This window comes from Filicampus tigris, chromosome 13 (assembly GCF_054856515.1).
Source record: "Filicampus tigris isolate MCC_2025a chromosome 13, RoL_Ftig_1.0, whole genome shotgun sequence".
NCBI lineage: Eukaryota > Metazoa > Chordata > Actinopteri > Syngnathiformes > Syngnathidae > Filicampus > Filicampus tigris.
This window is the reverse complement of record NC_141229.1, coordinates 12,895,750-12,910,690: the sequence shown is the minus strand read 5'-3', so window position 1 is coordinate 12,910,690 and position 14,941 is coordinate 12,895,750. Positions and strand designations below refer to the sequence as shown.

Sequence of the window (14,941 nt, the reverse complement as noted above, 5' to 3'; positions counted from 1 at the left end):
TTAGGGTTTCGAAGCAGGGCTTTAAACCAGCTCTAAGGTTTTCTCAAACTAATGTAAAGTTTTCAAAATGGGGTACTACCACCCACTGAAAAAAAATCAGATACATGTCATATGAGCTAAATTAATAAATCGGTGTGAATATAGCCGCAGTGATCTGTCGGCAGACGTCAGAGACCGTGTTGCAGTGGTGTAATAAGCGCCATTTAGCGCTTTATAAGCAAAGAATAACATTTTCAAACAAAATGTAAAATGCATTGGGAGCTATGGGAGAGGTGCAAGTAGAGGTGTCCTCCAGTTAAGTCGAGCAGCAGCATTCTGAACCAATTCTACTCAAGTGACTTGACTTAAAATCTGCACTGGCCAGCCAGTGAGACTTGGTCTCTTGGGTCGCTGGTCACGTGAGGGCGCTCACGTGATCAGTGCGTGAGTGCACCTCTTCAACAGCCTCTGGGTCAACGCATCGACGCAACGCGTAGGACACAATGTGCACGCCGTAAGTTTACATCACTCGCTTCAATATCGAAATAATCAAATTGCTGGCTATGACGTCACTCGAATTATAGTACATGTTGTTTTGAAGTGTCTTTCTTTTTTGGTTTCGAGACATGACCTACAATCAACGTCCGGTGGTTAGCCGCTTGCTAACTAGTTCACAAATGAAAAATAATCAAATGAAAAATAATCGTGAGTGCGGCCGTAAGTAAACTGGATTCTCTGTTAACGACGAGGTTCCTTTGGCACAACATCACACGATCGTGTACGTAGGTCGAAACGTTTTGTTTATCGCTACCCGGCCTACGCGCACGTAATAGTGAAAGTCATATCGCAGTTAATAATGATAATAATTAGTGTATAAATATCTAAATCTTCTTTATCGATGTATCTCAACCGAATCGTTGGAGTCAGACATACATCCCACTTCGAATCTGGGAGTGTGTTTGTGTTCAGGTCACCCAGTCCTTGCTCATGCTGTGTTCAGTTGGTTTTCTAATCTCTGAGGAGCCCAGTTCGAGATCTGTTCCAGATGTAAATTGGCTTGAGATAACGCCTGTAGTGAATTGGCAATATACTTGGAAGTAAAATTGAATTGAATTATAAAACAATCTAATGAAAAACAGTGAGTTTTTCACTGTTCACTGAGCCAATCTACTCTAACGCAGTAGAAAGTAATTAAAAGTAAGTAAGTAAAAATGTTCTCGGGCCTAATTAAGTATGGCAGTAAGTGAGCAACAAAATATTGTTACGCGCGTATGTGGAGATAATTAACTGAGGACTCCTGTACACTATATTATATTATATTATATTATATTATATTATATTCCCCATCTCTCCCATCAGGTTGGCAGTGTTCATCCCCTTGTTATTCAGCCCATTGGTGTGGAGTGAATACCTGGAATATGACCAAAATGTTCTGTGAGTAATTCAGTTTTCCATTCATACCATCCACTTTTTGTGTGTCCATTGTCCAAAACAGCATATTTTGACATTGTTGCTCCCAAAACAAATTTATAGCAATAGATTATGAAAAATGCCCCCCCAAATGTTTATAATTGCATACAGTAATAGTATAAGTACCAGTACTCAATATACCACAATCTATAATTCCAAAACACTTAAATTGCATTTCAAACCCATTTTACAGCTTGTTCTTAAAACTAAATGGCATACAGAGTCAGAAAAAAAAAATGCACCGGAAGTGCAGGAATGCTAGCGTCTATGTCACTGCTTCGCAACCTGTAAAAATACGAATTGCCTTTTTTACTGCAATCAGCTGCTGGCCAGTGCGAGCTACTTTTCCGCAATTCAGCAGGGATTGACTGTAATTGTTTTTCATCTTTTGTTCCCTCCAGGATGCCCAAGGACTGGACTCGTGTTGGTCGGCTCAGACCAACCGAAGAACTGCAATTGACCTTTGCACTCACGCAGCAGAATGTTGACGTGCTAGAGGAGACGCTCAAAGTGGTGTCCGACCCTGACTCGCCTCAATATGGTAGGTGAACAAAGCTCAAATTTTTGGCATACTTGCCCTGATTAAATGCCAACAATATTTGTCCAGCAACCAACGGTATTTACTGTCCGAATCACTTCCTCATTGCAAAGTTCAAAAACAGCTTTGTTAAGATAAATAGAGTCTCACTTTGTTATTTCAATATCTCTTTCAGTAAGTACACTACTAGCATGCCAGCCATGTTGCATTGCACTTGTCCTCAATCGGAGCTGGCTGACTTTGGGTGTACCCTGCGACGCATACACACCAAAAACGTTTACACTCTTTCTCATTCACACCTACATTGCATTTGCAAAGTATTCACTGTACCCAATACACACACGTTTAGTTATGTGCTAGAATTATTATCTACACGCTTTGCAAACCCCGCGCTGACGCAGTTCCCCCTCTGCAGGTAAATACCTCCAACTTGAGGAGGTGGCCTCCCTCGTGCGCCCGTCCGACTCGTCCCAAAAGATGGTGCGCAGCTGGCTGCAGAGTCATGGAGTCACAAACTGCTTGACGGTTCACACTCAGGACTTCTTACAGTGCACCTTGACTACAGAGTAAGCATATTTTTTAGGAAAGTCTTTTTTATATCGAGGGGTGACGATACCGATCATCCGTGAGTGAGATCGGCCGACACCGATTCCGATCACATGGAATATGTGTATATTTTTCCATTTATTTATGGTGACTGCTATTATGCAATATTATCTGAGAAAAAAAACCCCATCCATATTATTGCCGTAATTGTGACCAAAATCTATACATATTTTCAAAAGCATGAAGAAATACAAAACCGTTGCTAGTAGAATACAATTACTCAGTCACAAAGATAACTGAAAAACTTAAATTTACCAGCTTTTACTAACAGAATTTTTAACACATCAAAATAAACAGCAGTCTCAAAAGACTTAATTATGCAAAAAGTCAAATAAATAACATGCCACCTAAACATAGACAGAGACACAGAATATAATCAAAGTAGAAAAAATAGTCGCATGCAGGCTTCACTTAAATAAACTATTCAATGAGTTCGTAAATTAAAACGACTCAGGAACTTTGTCTTGTGCATAGACAAACTATCTTGTGCATTTGTCAATGAGAAAAAAGTCACTGTTAATCTTTTTGTGAATTATAAAATGATATAGTGGGTCTGTTGCCCACAAGTGAAGTGAATAAAAGGCTTTGATCGAATATTCCGATCGCATCATTTTTCGATCGGAGCATCCCTACTGTTGATGTTTTTTAAAAAATGTTGAAATGTATCTTACGTCCGCTTACTCCACAGCTGACGCATCAGGCCTGTTGGATCCATGACACTCACACGAAAAAAGTTTTGTGCTGACGAGGTTTTGGCTCGCTTCTTCTTTTTGTTGTTGAAATCAGGCAGACTTCCTGCATTTTTCACCAAATAAGAAAATGAATAGTATGTTCCCAACGTTTTAAAACACTCAGCTCTTAAGTTGAACACCCTACTCGAGATTGGAGAAATCATTTCATGGAAAATATGCCATAAAAAAATATGCATGAGCGGTATATGAGCAATGCAAGTCAGTCCTGGGGTCCAATACCAATAATGGTGCTGATAGTTTGTACTACTTTGTTTTCTGAAATATTCAAAACTGACTTCGACAATTATGCATTTAGGCTAATGATGTACTCTGACTGATTGTGTTTTTGGCAAGGGTGGCAGAGGTTCTGCTTCCAGGCAGCAGGTTCCAGCGATATGTCAGGGACGGTCAGTCCATCGTGAGGTCCTCAGCTCCCTACTCTGTTCCCGATGATGTTGCGCAACACCTTGACTTTGGTGCGCCTCACTCGTTTCCATCACATGGCCATCTACTTGCACGTGTTGTCGAGGTTGGATTTTGATCTTGGTTTATGACAGTGGGAGGGCTTCACCGCTTCCCTCCTGGCGGACACAAGCCTGGCTCGGCCTCGTCTAACTCGGAGGACATGCAGCGGAGCGACGCCTTTCACTTGGGAGTGACTCCTGCCGTTTTAAGGGCCCGTTACAATATGACTGCAGCTGATGTGGGAACGGCTCAGAACAACAGCCAGGCTGTAGCTCAGGTGAGACCCTCACGATGAAATTGTTGCACTATACAGAGTGGGCCAAAAGTAGGTATCCAGTGTATTTAAAAAAAAATAATAATAATAAAATCCTTTTATGACATTTAATTACGGGTTCTTCCCTGGCATCTTTTTTTTCATGACCTTTTTCCTTCTTTCCCTCAGAGTTTTTTTTATTGATGCATCTAGGGCTGCAACTAACAGTTATTAATCTGGCGATTATTTAGTCAATTAATCGATGAATCAGATTTTATTTTTATTTTTTTAATTTCTAGCCCTTTATTCAAAAGCAGGACATTATTTCAAACGGACAGTGTAGAAATTGCACAAACAAATGAATTGTGATTCACTTACTGATTTAGTTCGTGATGTCAGAAAACAGGCAAAAACCTGGCCAATGTTTTGCAACGTACAAGCTAATGTTTTATTTTGCATCATACTGGGAGTGGTTTCTGTTATTGTGCACCTCTCATGTAGCAAATAAGGCAACCGAAATATTAAAAATGGCTGCGATGCAGTGCGCTTGTACACCACTGTGAACTACAGTAATCAAAATTTGACCATTATTAGCATTTTAAGGTAAGATTGTGTGATACACCTCTTGTTTTGAATATTATTCAATTGTGCCAGGGTACCTAATGAAGTGTCCCGTATGTCTATACTGTAATGCACTTTTCGGCATCAGCGAATTGTTTCTGTTGTAGTTCTTGGAGCAGTACTATAGCCCTGCGGATCTGGCGGAGTTCATGAGGCTTTATGGCGGCAGCTTCCAGCATCTGTCCAAGGTGGACCGCGTCGTGGGGACACAGGGCACCGGAAAGGCCGGTTTAGAGGCCAGTCTGGATGTGGAGTACATCATGAGCACGGGGGCCAACATCCCCACGTGGGTCTTCACTAATCCAGGTCCGTAACCAAAGTCGGCGCACTCGCATTTAGTGGTGTGCGGTCGTTGTAGCATTGCGAGAACATCCGCGTTTTGAATAGCTCTTGGATTGTGTGCTTTTCCCCCGTTCGTGGTCTATTTATCCATCCATTTTCTGTTCCGCTTATCCTCCGGCTTTGTGGGTGAGCTGGAGGCCTATTCCAGCTGACTTTAGGTACACTTTGCATGCAAATAGACAACCATTCCACTCACATTCACACTTTGGGACAATTTAGTCTTCAATTGACTGAATATGCAGGTTTTTGAAATCTCGATGGACGCCGGACAATAGCCAAGGCGCACGCGAGCAAGGGAAGAACATGCAAAACACCACACAGGAAGGCCAGAGTCCCGTTCGTCCACCATATCAATTTTTGGTCAAATACAGTTTCATACCGATCTCGTTGGTGTTGACCTTCATCACAATTACACAGTCAGGAATGTACGCACAGCCATTTTAACGGTTTTATTATTATTATTGTTTTTAAAAAAGTGGAAAAACTACCACAATGACAGTGAATCGGATTACATAGAAAGAGACTAGATATAAAAAAAAAAAATGCGCTGTATAATTGAAAGTTCAAATTTTAGAGGTCAGCCGTCCAATTCCCACACGGGATCGTCGTGATTGTGTTCCAGGTCGTCACGAGTCCCAGGAGCCGTTCCTCCGCTGGCTGGTCCTGCTCAGCAACATGTCTGCCCTGCCTTGGGTGCACACCATCAGCTACGGCGACGACGAGGACAGTCTGTCCGCTGCCTACATGCAGCGCATCAACACCGAGTTCATGAAGGCCGGCGTCAGGGGCCTCTCCTTGCTTTTCGCTTCTGGTCAGTAATTGGAAGGAACAGTACTGTAGAATTGGATAGCTGATTAAATAATAATAAGACTACGAGGATACGTTTGTTCGTTATGTTTTTGAGAGCTGTAGATTTAAAAATTGGTTTTCAACAAACTATAGATTGTACGTGTCATGTTGCAATCCCTTGTTGTGGCCTTTTTTGTTCCTCGTCATTTTCATTCTGTTTTGAAGGCGACAAATGTTTAAACTTTGGATGTGGTCTGTGTGCATCAGGGTTATAATAGTTTTGCAATTTTCATTAAAGTTAGTTTTGACTTTTGTTTTTTAAATTTCAGTTAGTTTCAAATAAAGGTTTAGAGCAGTTTTTTTTTCTTTCCAATAAGGCTTTGTTTCAGTTTAGTTTTGATTAGTTTTGGTGTTAGTTTTTCTTTTAATATATGGAGTGTTTGAGTGGGAGATTTAAAAAAAAAAAAAAAAAGGGGGGGGGGGTCACTAAGTATTGCAAATATTAAGTAAACCACAATTCTCAAACAACAGTTTGACCTCCCTTCCTCTGTACGGATGTACAGTAAGCAATACCAAAATAAATATATTTAAAATAACCCCAGAAAGCTCATGTATGATATTAATAGACTAACACTAAAACCAAGAATGTTTTCACTCCATTTATATTTAGTTTTAGTTCGATGTGTAAAAGTAAGATGTAGTTTTGGTTAGTTTAAGGTTGTTTTAAAGCAGTTTTTATTGCATTAACAAAAGTGTTTTTTCAGGTTTTTTTTGTTGTTGTTGTTAATTTTTGTGATTCATAACCTCGTTGGCCACTTCTTGAGTTGTTTTAAAATCAGACTCATTTTCCATTCAGGTGATAGCGGGGCCGGCTGCTGGCACATGGCGAAAGAACAAAACTCCTTCAGGCCCAGTTTTCCCGCCTCAAGGTAACAACTTGAACCCCGCAACCACGACAGTCACAAAATGTATTGAATAAAATCAAATCTCGTTTCCAGCCCTTACGTGACCACAGTTGGTGGAACCTCATTCAAGAATCCTTTCAAGGTGACTTATGAAGTAACAGACTACATCAGCGGCGGAGGCTTCAGTAACGTCTTCAAGATGCCCGACTATCAGGTAGGAATACGACGTCCACGTTGTTGTTAAGAGACGAGTCGAGCACAACAACAACCATCAAGTTGAAGCATTGAAATCAATGCAGTCCATTGGTTCCCGCAGGCCGGCGCTGTGGCCGGATACCTGAAGAGCGTAGCAGCGACCCTCCCTCCCAAATCATACTTCAACGTCAGCGGGAGGGCCTATCCTGACATGGCGGCTCTGTCGGATAATTACTGGGTGGTTGCCAACAGAATACCCATACCTTGGGTGTCTGGGACATCGGTAAAATTGTTCAGATTTATGTTTAAAAACAAAAAACCTTGATGAAATAGAACACAAGTCGCGAGCTAGGTCCTATTTCACGTCCTACATCAGGGACATTATGGATGCTCTACTAGTTGATTGATCAACAACTATGAACCTAACGTTGCCTTCAATTGTACTCAAAAGTTTTCTGGTCGTTCCAGGCGTCAACCCCGGTGGTTGGTGGAATGTTTTCTCTGATCAATGATAAACGTCTGACGAAGGGCCTTCCAGTCCTGGGCTTCCTCAACCCTCGTCTCTACAAGCTCAAGGGACAGGCTCTGTTTGATGTCAGTCAATATTCCGCTTAATACAGCAAAGATACATTTTTTGTTCACTATTTACACTTGACCTTGAGTATGAAATGTGTGTCTAATGTCTCCAGGTGACTGAAGGTTGTCACCTGGCCTGCCTTGATGAGCAGGTACAGGGTCAAGGATTCTGTGCTGCACCGTCGTGGGACCCGGTGACAGGCTGGGGAACACCCAACTACCCTGCACTTCTGGCTGCCCTTCTAGCTCAGTGAGGTCAGTCAGGCTCTATTCTTGAGGACATCTATGCATCGTGTAGCCATTGGGGTTGGCTGTTGATGCTGTATGTTCATTGACTCACTCTTCAGGGAGGTTTTAAAGGTTGAATGTGTAGATTTTTTTTTTTTTAACAGGGTTTTTTTTTCACAGCACCACTGCACTTGGCTTATACAATCCATGTATCATTTGTTCTTTCCATTTTTAACTGTCAATCAAAAAATGAGCAAGTCTTTTTTTTTTTTTTTAAACGTAACAACTGATTTTTTTTTTTCACGTTTCAATTTTAGGCTCTGATCAAAATGCTCGCGAATTACACAGGGATTTAATCGTTTTTTGCTGTATGCCCACTTGTAACGGACCCACATTTTTCTGCAAACTATTTTGGATGAGAAAACTAATGCTCACAGTAATGTGACAGAGGGCTGCACAATTATGGCCAAAATTATTTTGATCAATATTGGAATCACAATTATTCATCATGTTATAAAATGTCTGTAGTTTTTCTACACAACTTTTCAACAAAATTTTTTTCTGTGGAATAAATGATAGTTAAAAACAATGTACCCAAGACTTTAAAATCTACCAAGGGCTAACTGAATGAATGTGCTATTATCATCTTTAACATCACTTCCCCCTTGAATCCGAAACAAGTCCAGACCAAAAAAAGCTTTGAAACTTGCTGTGATTTAACACGATGCGCTTGTCATTTAGGCAGCTAAATTAAGCCTTAACTATGCGTTCACTACCTTAATGGTTGGATGACTACTGGTAGATTGAGAAAGTGCTTTATTAGATATGCAGTAGACCACAAATATCCCCTACGATGAGGTTGATTCAATTGTGGCAGCCAAAATCATGATCACAATTAAAATTTTATTGTGCAGCCCTAATGTGAAGTGTACTTGCTATTCATAAGTATTCACACATGCATAAGTGCGCTGTAGTGTTTTATAGCTACAAACCAAGCAAATGCACTGGAATAACTATTTTAAAATATTTAATTTTTCTTAAGTGCCAATCCCAAAGCTGCAAATCATGTGATGTCTTGTGGTGTGATGTCATAGATCGATCGGTTGGTTTGCGCCAAATGCCTGCAGTGCTGAAGGAAATGCAAATGAAACAGCTGCTGTGCAGTCGTTTTTGTTCATTGGTGTAACTAATAAACAGTATTTGTTGCTGACTGGATCCATTTTCCAACTATATGCAATTGTGCCAAAGCCAGTGGGACTAATAAAAAACTTTAGGGAAAAACATTTTAATCGGCGATCTGTATGGATAATCACATGGTTATTTTCTACAACATGACTGGACATCGCATTGTACAAAATGAAAATAATTAATGTTCTCTTTTAAACACTCGAACAAGGGAAAGTAAAACTGAACAAGAGCAACAGCGCTAACGTCAATCAGTGTACAATATGCACACTTGGGAGGAGTAGAAATTTGAAAAAGGGTGACTGCTTGCTGAGGAGCGTCGCAAATGTTTGACTTTCAGTGTAAAACATTTTCACCTACTCTTCAGGTATAAATAAGAGAATCAAGTAGAAAGAGTTCAATTCGAGTAGCGCCAGAGTCGGCTCGAGTCGAGCGTCAGTGTTCCCATCTCCACGCGTATGGAACGGACAAAGTCTGTTGAATAACGATACAAAGGTCAATCTGTTCTTTCACTTGCAAGCAGGCCGCACGGGACATCAATTGTCTGTCAAGGAGACGTGCTGCGTGTCCTCCAGTGTACGCTCGTGTCACCGTGGGGATCCCTTTACGGATTGTTCTTTGCTTTGGCGTGTGTGAGGATGTGAGACTTGAGGTTGGTGGACTGGGCAAATTTCTTGTTGCAGCCGTCAAAGGGGCACACGTACGGGCGGTCCCCAGTGTGGATACGCACGTGCGTGCGCAAGTTAAAGTCCAGAGAGAATCTCTTGCCGCAGCCCTCAAACGTACACTGGAAACGGGAAAGACAACGGATACGTTTGGATTATGCACATTTCTTTAGGGCAGAGGTTCTCAAACTTACGGGGTCCAACTTTCCCAAGGACCCCCTCATAACCCTCAAGCCAATTAAACATAATTACCTTGTACCCTGCAATGCCACGGGAAATTAAGTCAAAGTTGGTGTTCACAACTGAGGTATTAAACCATTCTCTGATTTTATTCCTCCATTATTTGCAGAAAAATTCACAGATTTGCTGTTTTTGTGCTCTCGCCAAATCCCTGTCTAATACAAAAGTAGCGCTGTTTACCTGAGGAAAGGAGTGTCCACTAGACAGGCACGTCAAATGGAAAAGTGGTGTATTACCACCATCTTGTGGCAGCTCCAGACACACTAAAGCTTTCAATTACTCGTGGCAGGGCCCTTGGTGATACTTTAGCAGATAACATTTTTTAGAGGTAATTATGTTAAAATAAAGCAGTATCTTTTCAAGATACGCAGCCATAGTCTGGTCACAAACTAGTGAGGCCACACACTTAAATCAGATGAAAAATTTGACAACCGAGCTCCGAAGGTTTCGTTCCAAAAGTCGACCAGATTTCATAATTGTAACCTTTTGTCTATGTTTTATTATTTACAAAGTGAAACAGTTTTTCAAATGTCTTAACAGACTAACTTCTGAGCGCATGTGTACGTGAAAGAGGAAAAAACAAATATCACTCGAGCGGCCGCAAATGGAAATGTAAAACAGAAAGACTAAATCTGCCAAGTCTTTGATCTCTGTGAGAACAGCCAATCTATGGAACTTGCTCCCTGTCAAACTAAAATCTTTAACAAGATTAGGGTTGTTTAAAGCGAAAGTCAACCCGAACATTTTTTTCAAGATTATGTTCTATTCAAGCCCACTAGTTGAAACACAGCATTCTGAAAAATATTGGAAGTGACATTTTGTCACTTCTGTTGACTGAAAATGACATTAAAGTTGCTCAGGTAACGACAATCACAGTTCACCTGTTTTCTGAAGCTAAGCTATGATTGGCCGAGCAACTTCGATGTCAATTTGAGTGGACAGAAGTGTCAAAATGGCCACCCCCTGAGATGGCTAAAACCAGATGGATTTTGCTTCTTAACTCATATTCCACAAACGCAATATTAATCAGAATGCTGTGTTTCAACTAGTCATATTCTTGAAAAAAATATGTTTGGGTTGAATTCCCCTTTTTATTTAAAAAAAAAAAAAAAAAAAAAATCATGGATGTGTTTCTTTGCTTTGTTTTTAGCTTTTCTTTTTCTGCATAGTGATGTTAATTCATTTTCCGAGATAAAATCAAAATATGATTTTTAAGTGAGTTTATCAAGGGAATGTCATTTTGTCAATGTAATTTTAACAAGTGGATTTATTAAAAAAAAATCTTTGTTATAGAAAATATGTCCATTTTCTAAAACGGACTAAAAAAAAAAAAAGTCTTTTCCCCCTCAAGCTATACCCCTCTGTAATAATCCACGCTTATTCATACAGCGACGACAGATTTATATAACAATCACAATCACATCAGAGCTTTTCATTGGCCCGATTCCGGGAGTAGGGAGGAGTAATTTAATAAAATGGTTTTATCAGTGGAAGTATGTAAACAACAACAAAAAAAGATGCAACAAAATTCATGACAAATTATTTCGCTACGACTGGCAGGTGCATGTACCCCAGTTTGAGGAGCACTGCTGTAGCGAACGCTACAAATGAAGAGACCCACCTGGAAAGGTTTCTCTCCTGTGTGTACAAGTTGATGTCTTTTCAGTTTGGAGCTCTCCACGAAGGCTTTGCCGCACTCGGCGCAGACGTGCACGCGAGGCCCGTGGGTGTGCAAGTGCTTCCTCATTGCAGAATTGTCCCTGAACATCTTGGTGCAGCCCTGAGCACAACACACCCGGATACCCATGCAAATTTGTAAATTACCAGATTCCACAATTTCTAACATACTATACTTGTCTTTGTACTTTCCTCTACTAGTGCCGTAACAAACTAAACCACAGTGAAAGTAGGTATTGGCAATTAAATATTATCTAAATATGTTACATTGGTGTGGGTGTGTCCATCCCAAATTAGCTACATTATTGCGGCCCATCGAGCGATGTGAAGGTTACTTTCAAAATTGTGTATTATTGTTAACTTCCCCGTTGCCACTTGTGGAGTTGATTATGTGTGCGTTAACGTTTTGGAGAAAAGTGACAAATGAAGAGCAGGTCACTCACTTTGTGGGGACAAGCTATCGTCCGGGGTGCGTCGTCTTCTTTCACTTTCTTTGGCTTCATTCTGGCAGTTAAAAACAAAATGTTAACGTTATTTGAGTGTGCATAATTCTTCCAGTGTATTCTGTAAGAGCGCATACATACCTTGCAAACTCTGCTAGCTGTTTAGGGTCCGAGAGGTCGATGCCCGGGATGCCCCCTGGAGGCAGCTTCTTCCCCGTCATGTACTCTGAATAGTCAGGAGGAGAGTTTTCACCCGTGATTTGCTCTTCATGGTCAATGTCCTTCTTGTCATCTAAATCACATAGTCGGAATTCAATAAATGCCGATAAAGCCAAATGGAGCCCACAACAAAGTAAAACAGTTGTATACCATCACGTGGGGGGGATAGCTGATCAAAATCGCTTTGTATAATAAATATTAACGCGGACGTGGAAAACTGATTGTGAATTAAATGCACCTGCTGTTGTGCAGATGCAACAGGTGCATATGAGAGACAATTGAGCACATCTGGGACATCACGTCTGTTCCATCCACCAAAGCTACGTCGCACAACTGACTCCGATCCACAAGGCTGCTTTTGACTTGTATTGAGGGATTACCCTGTGATCTGATTTTCCACTTGGAATTTGAGTTTATGAATTCAGACCTCCATGGGATGAGGATTTTGATTCCCACGAATCATTATTTTGTTCTCAACACATTCCAACATGTAATGAATAGAGATTTTTAACTGGTATATCCCATTCATTGGGATCTAAGATGTGTTGTGTTCACTTTATTTTTTTGAGCAGTGACTGGGGTTTCACACCTCGAGTATACAAGAATAAACAAATATAGATTGATCAATGAACCCAAACGTAGGATAAATACCAATAATCCAATCCAAATGATATAAAAACACTTAAATGAACAAAGCATATAGCTAATAGTAGCAGAAATTGCTTACTTTTTGCTTTCAGGCGCCACTGCCCAAGTCCAAGCCATGTGAATTGGTCCACTCGAATAACAAATATACGAATGAATTCGAAAGTAATAAATACAATATAAATGTAAAAACAATAAACTGATTTATAAAGATGAACATGCCGGTCCCCCCTTTCTGTTAAACATAAGGCACCCTCCCCCCGTCCATTTTTAAAACTCGTCTTTAAACACATTTTTACTCTACGGCGTTTGACTTAAGATGAAGCTCGGCATTGTTTTACTATTTTATGGTGTTTGCTGTATTTGTGTTATTGGGGTTTTTAACGGTCTTTGTTATCGTATGACTGATTTTTTCTCCACGTACAACACTTTGTATGCAGCAGTAGTTGTTTTAAAGTGCTCCATCAATGAAGTTCTGTTGTTAGAGAACAAGTTGTACAAACAGTATTCAAACTTTGAACCGTTTCAAAGTTTAGATAAGGTAAATTAAGATAACCTGTAAAAATAATAGTGTATTTTAAGTTCATCCTGAAATTTAAAACTCCAACGCCGGATATTCCGAACTTTTTGTGAGAGTCTATGTTCCTTGCCTTCATAAAGATTGGAACACATTGCTTTAGTTCGTACGCAGGATGCATGACTGCTGAACCTTAACCACGATAAGACTACGCTTTGGAAAACAATCCACACGGCTGGTTCCACACATTTAAAGCCTTGACAATAATGTACTGCATTAACTGAATCAACTGTCAAATTACACGTCACACGATGCGACGGTAACTTAGTCCGGAAACACGGTAAATTGAAGAAAACGTTCGTTTCAACGTTTACATTCATGTCATAAGGAGGCAACTTCTATAATCTACCGGCGTTTGACGTAACAAACAGAAAGGGTTGAAAAGGCGTAAAAAACGAGTGTCTTTGAAGGCACCGCCTTCGCCGTTGTGAAGTGCGCCATCGAGGCCTAGCTATTAGCTAGCGGATCCAGAAGCGTAGCTGCACTCGCCGCCATCTTCGTGGGTCAAATAAACGCCATTTTTTCGGGCCGCCATACTTTCTCGACCGGGGAAATATGGCGGCGCCCATCGGCACAGAAAACATGGCTTCCCATAAAAACAAAAACACTCCAATTGATGTCCATGCGGCGTTTTCGAATCGTAAAATGCGCGTTAACTTTTGTCAGAGAACAAGGCCTTGGTGGAGGCCTCGTAACGACGACAACAGACATCGAGAACAAAGCCATTACAGGATTTCACTACAAACTTACCTGAAGCCCACATAGTAACGGAGAACTCCCCTTCCAAAGTCTTTATCTGCACTTGCTTCTGTTCCCATTTCCTGCCCATGTCCGTGCTGCAAAGATAGCTCTTTTTGCCTGATTTCTTTCCACTTCCAGCCCTCTTCATTCGGCCCGTTGTCGAGCTTCTCCCCGCGACTGTGACCAGAGTCTGTTCGATGTAGTCCTCCTCCACGGCGGGCACCGGGATGAGGATTTGGTCCTGGTAGCCATCATCCGTGTGCAGTTCCGAGTCGTCCTCGCCCACGACCTCCTCCCGGGTCTGCACCAGAATCACCTCTTGGTGCGGGAGGATCGAGTGCGGATCGTCCGTGTCAAGCGTTTGTAAGGCGATCATGGGCTGGTGCTCGTCGTCATCCCCGACAACAGTTGTTTCGATGGTCTCCACTTCGATTTCGTGCAGCTCCACGATTTCGGTGGGCATTTCCGAGCCGTCCGCCTCAATGTACAGGGTATCCCCTGAAGCCATGACTTGTTATTCCGTTATTTTACCCCCCCTCCACCTTCAAATGCTTTATTTAGTCCACTGTGACTTCTCCTCTGTGTACTCTACTGCCTCCTCCCTCTCCGACAACTCAGCAACGACGTGTACTCTCGTCGCCACTCTGCTCCACTTAGCAGGTCTCGCGTGATTTGGATGGATATACAGACAGACAGATACCCCCAAGTGCCAGGCCAGATAAACGAGTTTTGGGTGTTTTTTGATTTTCCCGGGAAATTCTTTTCCACATTTGTCCCCCTTCTTCAATGTTCATCGGCGTTTTCTGAAGATTTTTTTTTTAACGGGGAGGGGGGTGGATTATCAATGCCCC

General features: G+C 41.4%; 2 protein-coding genes across 3 annotated transcripts; one reads left to right on the top strand and one right to left on the bottom strand.

The window, feature by feature from the left end:
• Positions 1-379: 379 nt before the first annotated feature.
• tpp1 (tripeptidyl peptidase I) lies at positions 380-8,913 on the top strand. Its single transcript, XM_086049689.1, has 13 exons — positions 380-493; positions 1,339-1,413; positions 1,851-1,990; positions 2,403-2,553; positions 3,679-3,800; positions 3,882-4,066; positions 4,771-4,969; positions 5,628-5,816; positions 6,651-6,723; positions 6,793-6,913; positions 7,016-7,177; positions 7,363-7,488; positions 7,584-8,913. The coding sequence occupies exons 1-13, from the start codon at positions 483-485 to the stop codon at positions 7,722-7,724; spliced, it is 1,695 nt and encodes a 564-aa protein (XP_085905815.1). The 5' UTR covers positions 380-482; the 3' UTR covers positions 7,725-8,913.
• Positions 8,914-8,967: 54 nt separating this feature from the next.
• yy1a (YY1 transcription factor a) lies at positions 8,968-14,772 on the bottom strand. Of its 2 annotated transcripts, none has more exons than XM_086049691.1 (5): positions 14,100-14,772; positions 12,050-12,134; positions 11,909-11,969; positions 11,410-11,568; positions 8,968-9,670 (listed from the first exon to the last, which is right to left on the bottom strand). In XM_086049691.1, exons 1-5 carry the CDS (start codon positions 14,596-14,598, stop codon positions 9,488-9,490), a joined length of 987 nt encoding a protein of 328 aa, XP_085905817.1. In that variant the 5' UTR covers positions 14,599-14,772; the 3' UTR covers positions 8,968-9,487. The 2 variants fall into 2 exon arrangements, with proteins under 2 accessions (XP_085905817.1, XP_085905816.1); XM_086049690.1 differs by having other exon boundaries at positions 12,050-12,200; positions 14,100-14,762.
• Between the last annotated feature and the right edge of the window lie 169 nt (positions 14,773-14,941).

What these genes read in the sequence shown, in the direction of transcription:
- yy1a (XM_086049690.1), bottom strand. Translation starts at nt 14,598, where the DNA reads ATGGCTTCAGGGGATACCCTGTACATTGAGGCGGACGGCTCGGAAATG. An exon ending in CGTTACTATGTGGGCTTCAG is followed by an intron (nt 12,201 to 14,099) that starts GTAAGTTTGTAG and finishes TATGTGATTTAG; the next exon opens with ATGACAAGAAGGACATTGAC. An exon ending in CAGCTAGCAGAGTTTGCAAG is followed by an intron (nt 11,970 to 12,049) that starts GTATGTATGCGC and finishes TTTAACTGCCAG; the next exon opens with AATGAAGCCAAAGAAAGTGA.
- tpp1 (XM_086049689.1), top strand. An exon ending in CAGTGCACCTTGACTACAGA is followed by an intron (nt 2,554 to 3,678) that starts GTAAGCATATTT and finishes GTTTTTGGCAAG; the next exon opens with GGTGGCAGAGGTTCTGCTTC. An exon ending in GTGGGTCTTCACTAATCCAG is followed by an intron (nt 4,970 to 5,627) that starts GTCCGTAACCAA and finishes ATTGTGTTCCAG; the next exon opens with GTCGTCACGAGTCCCAGGAG.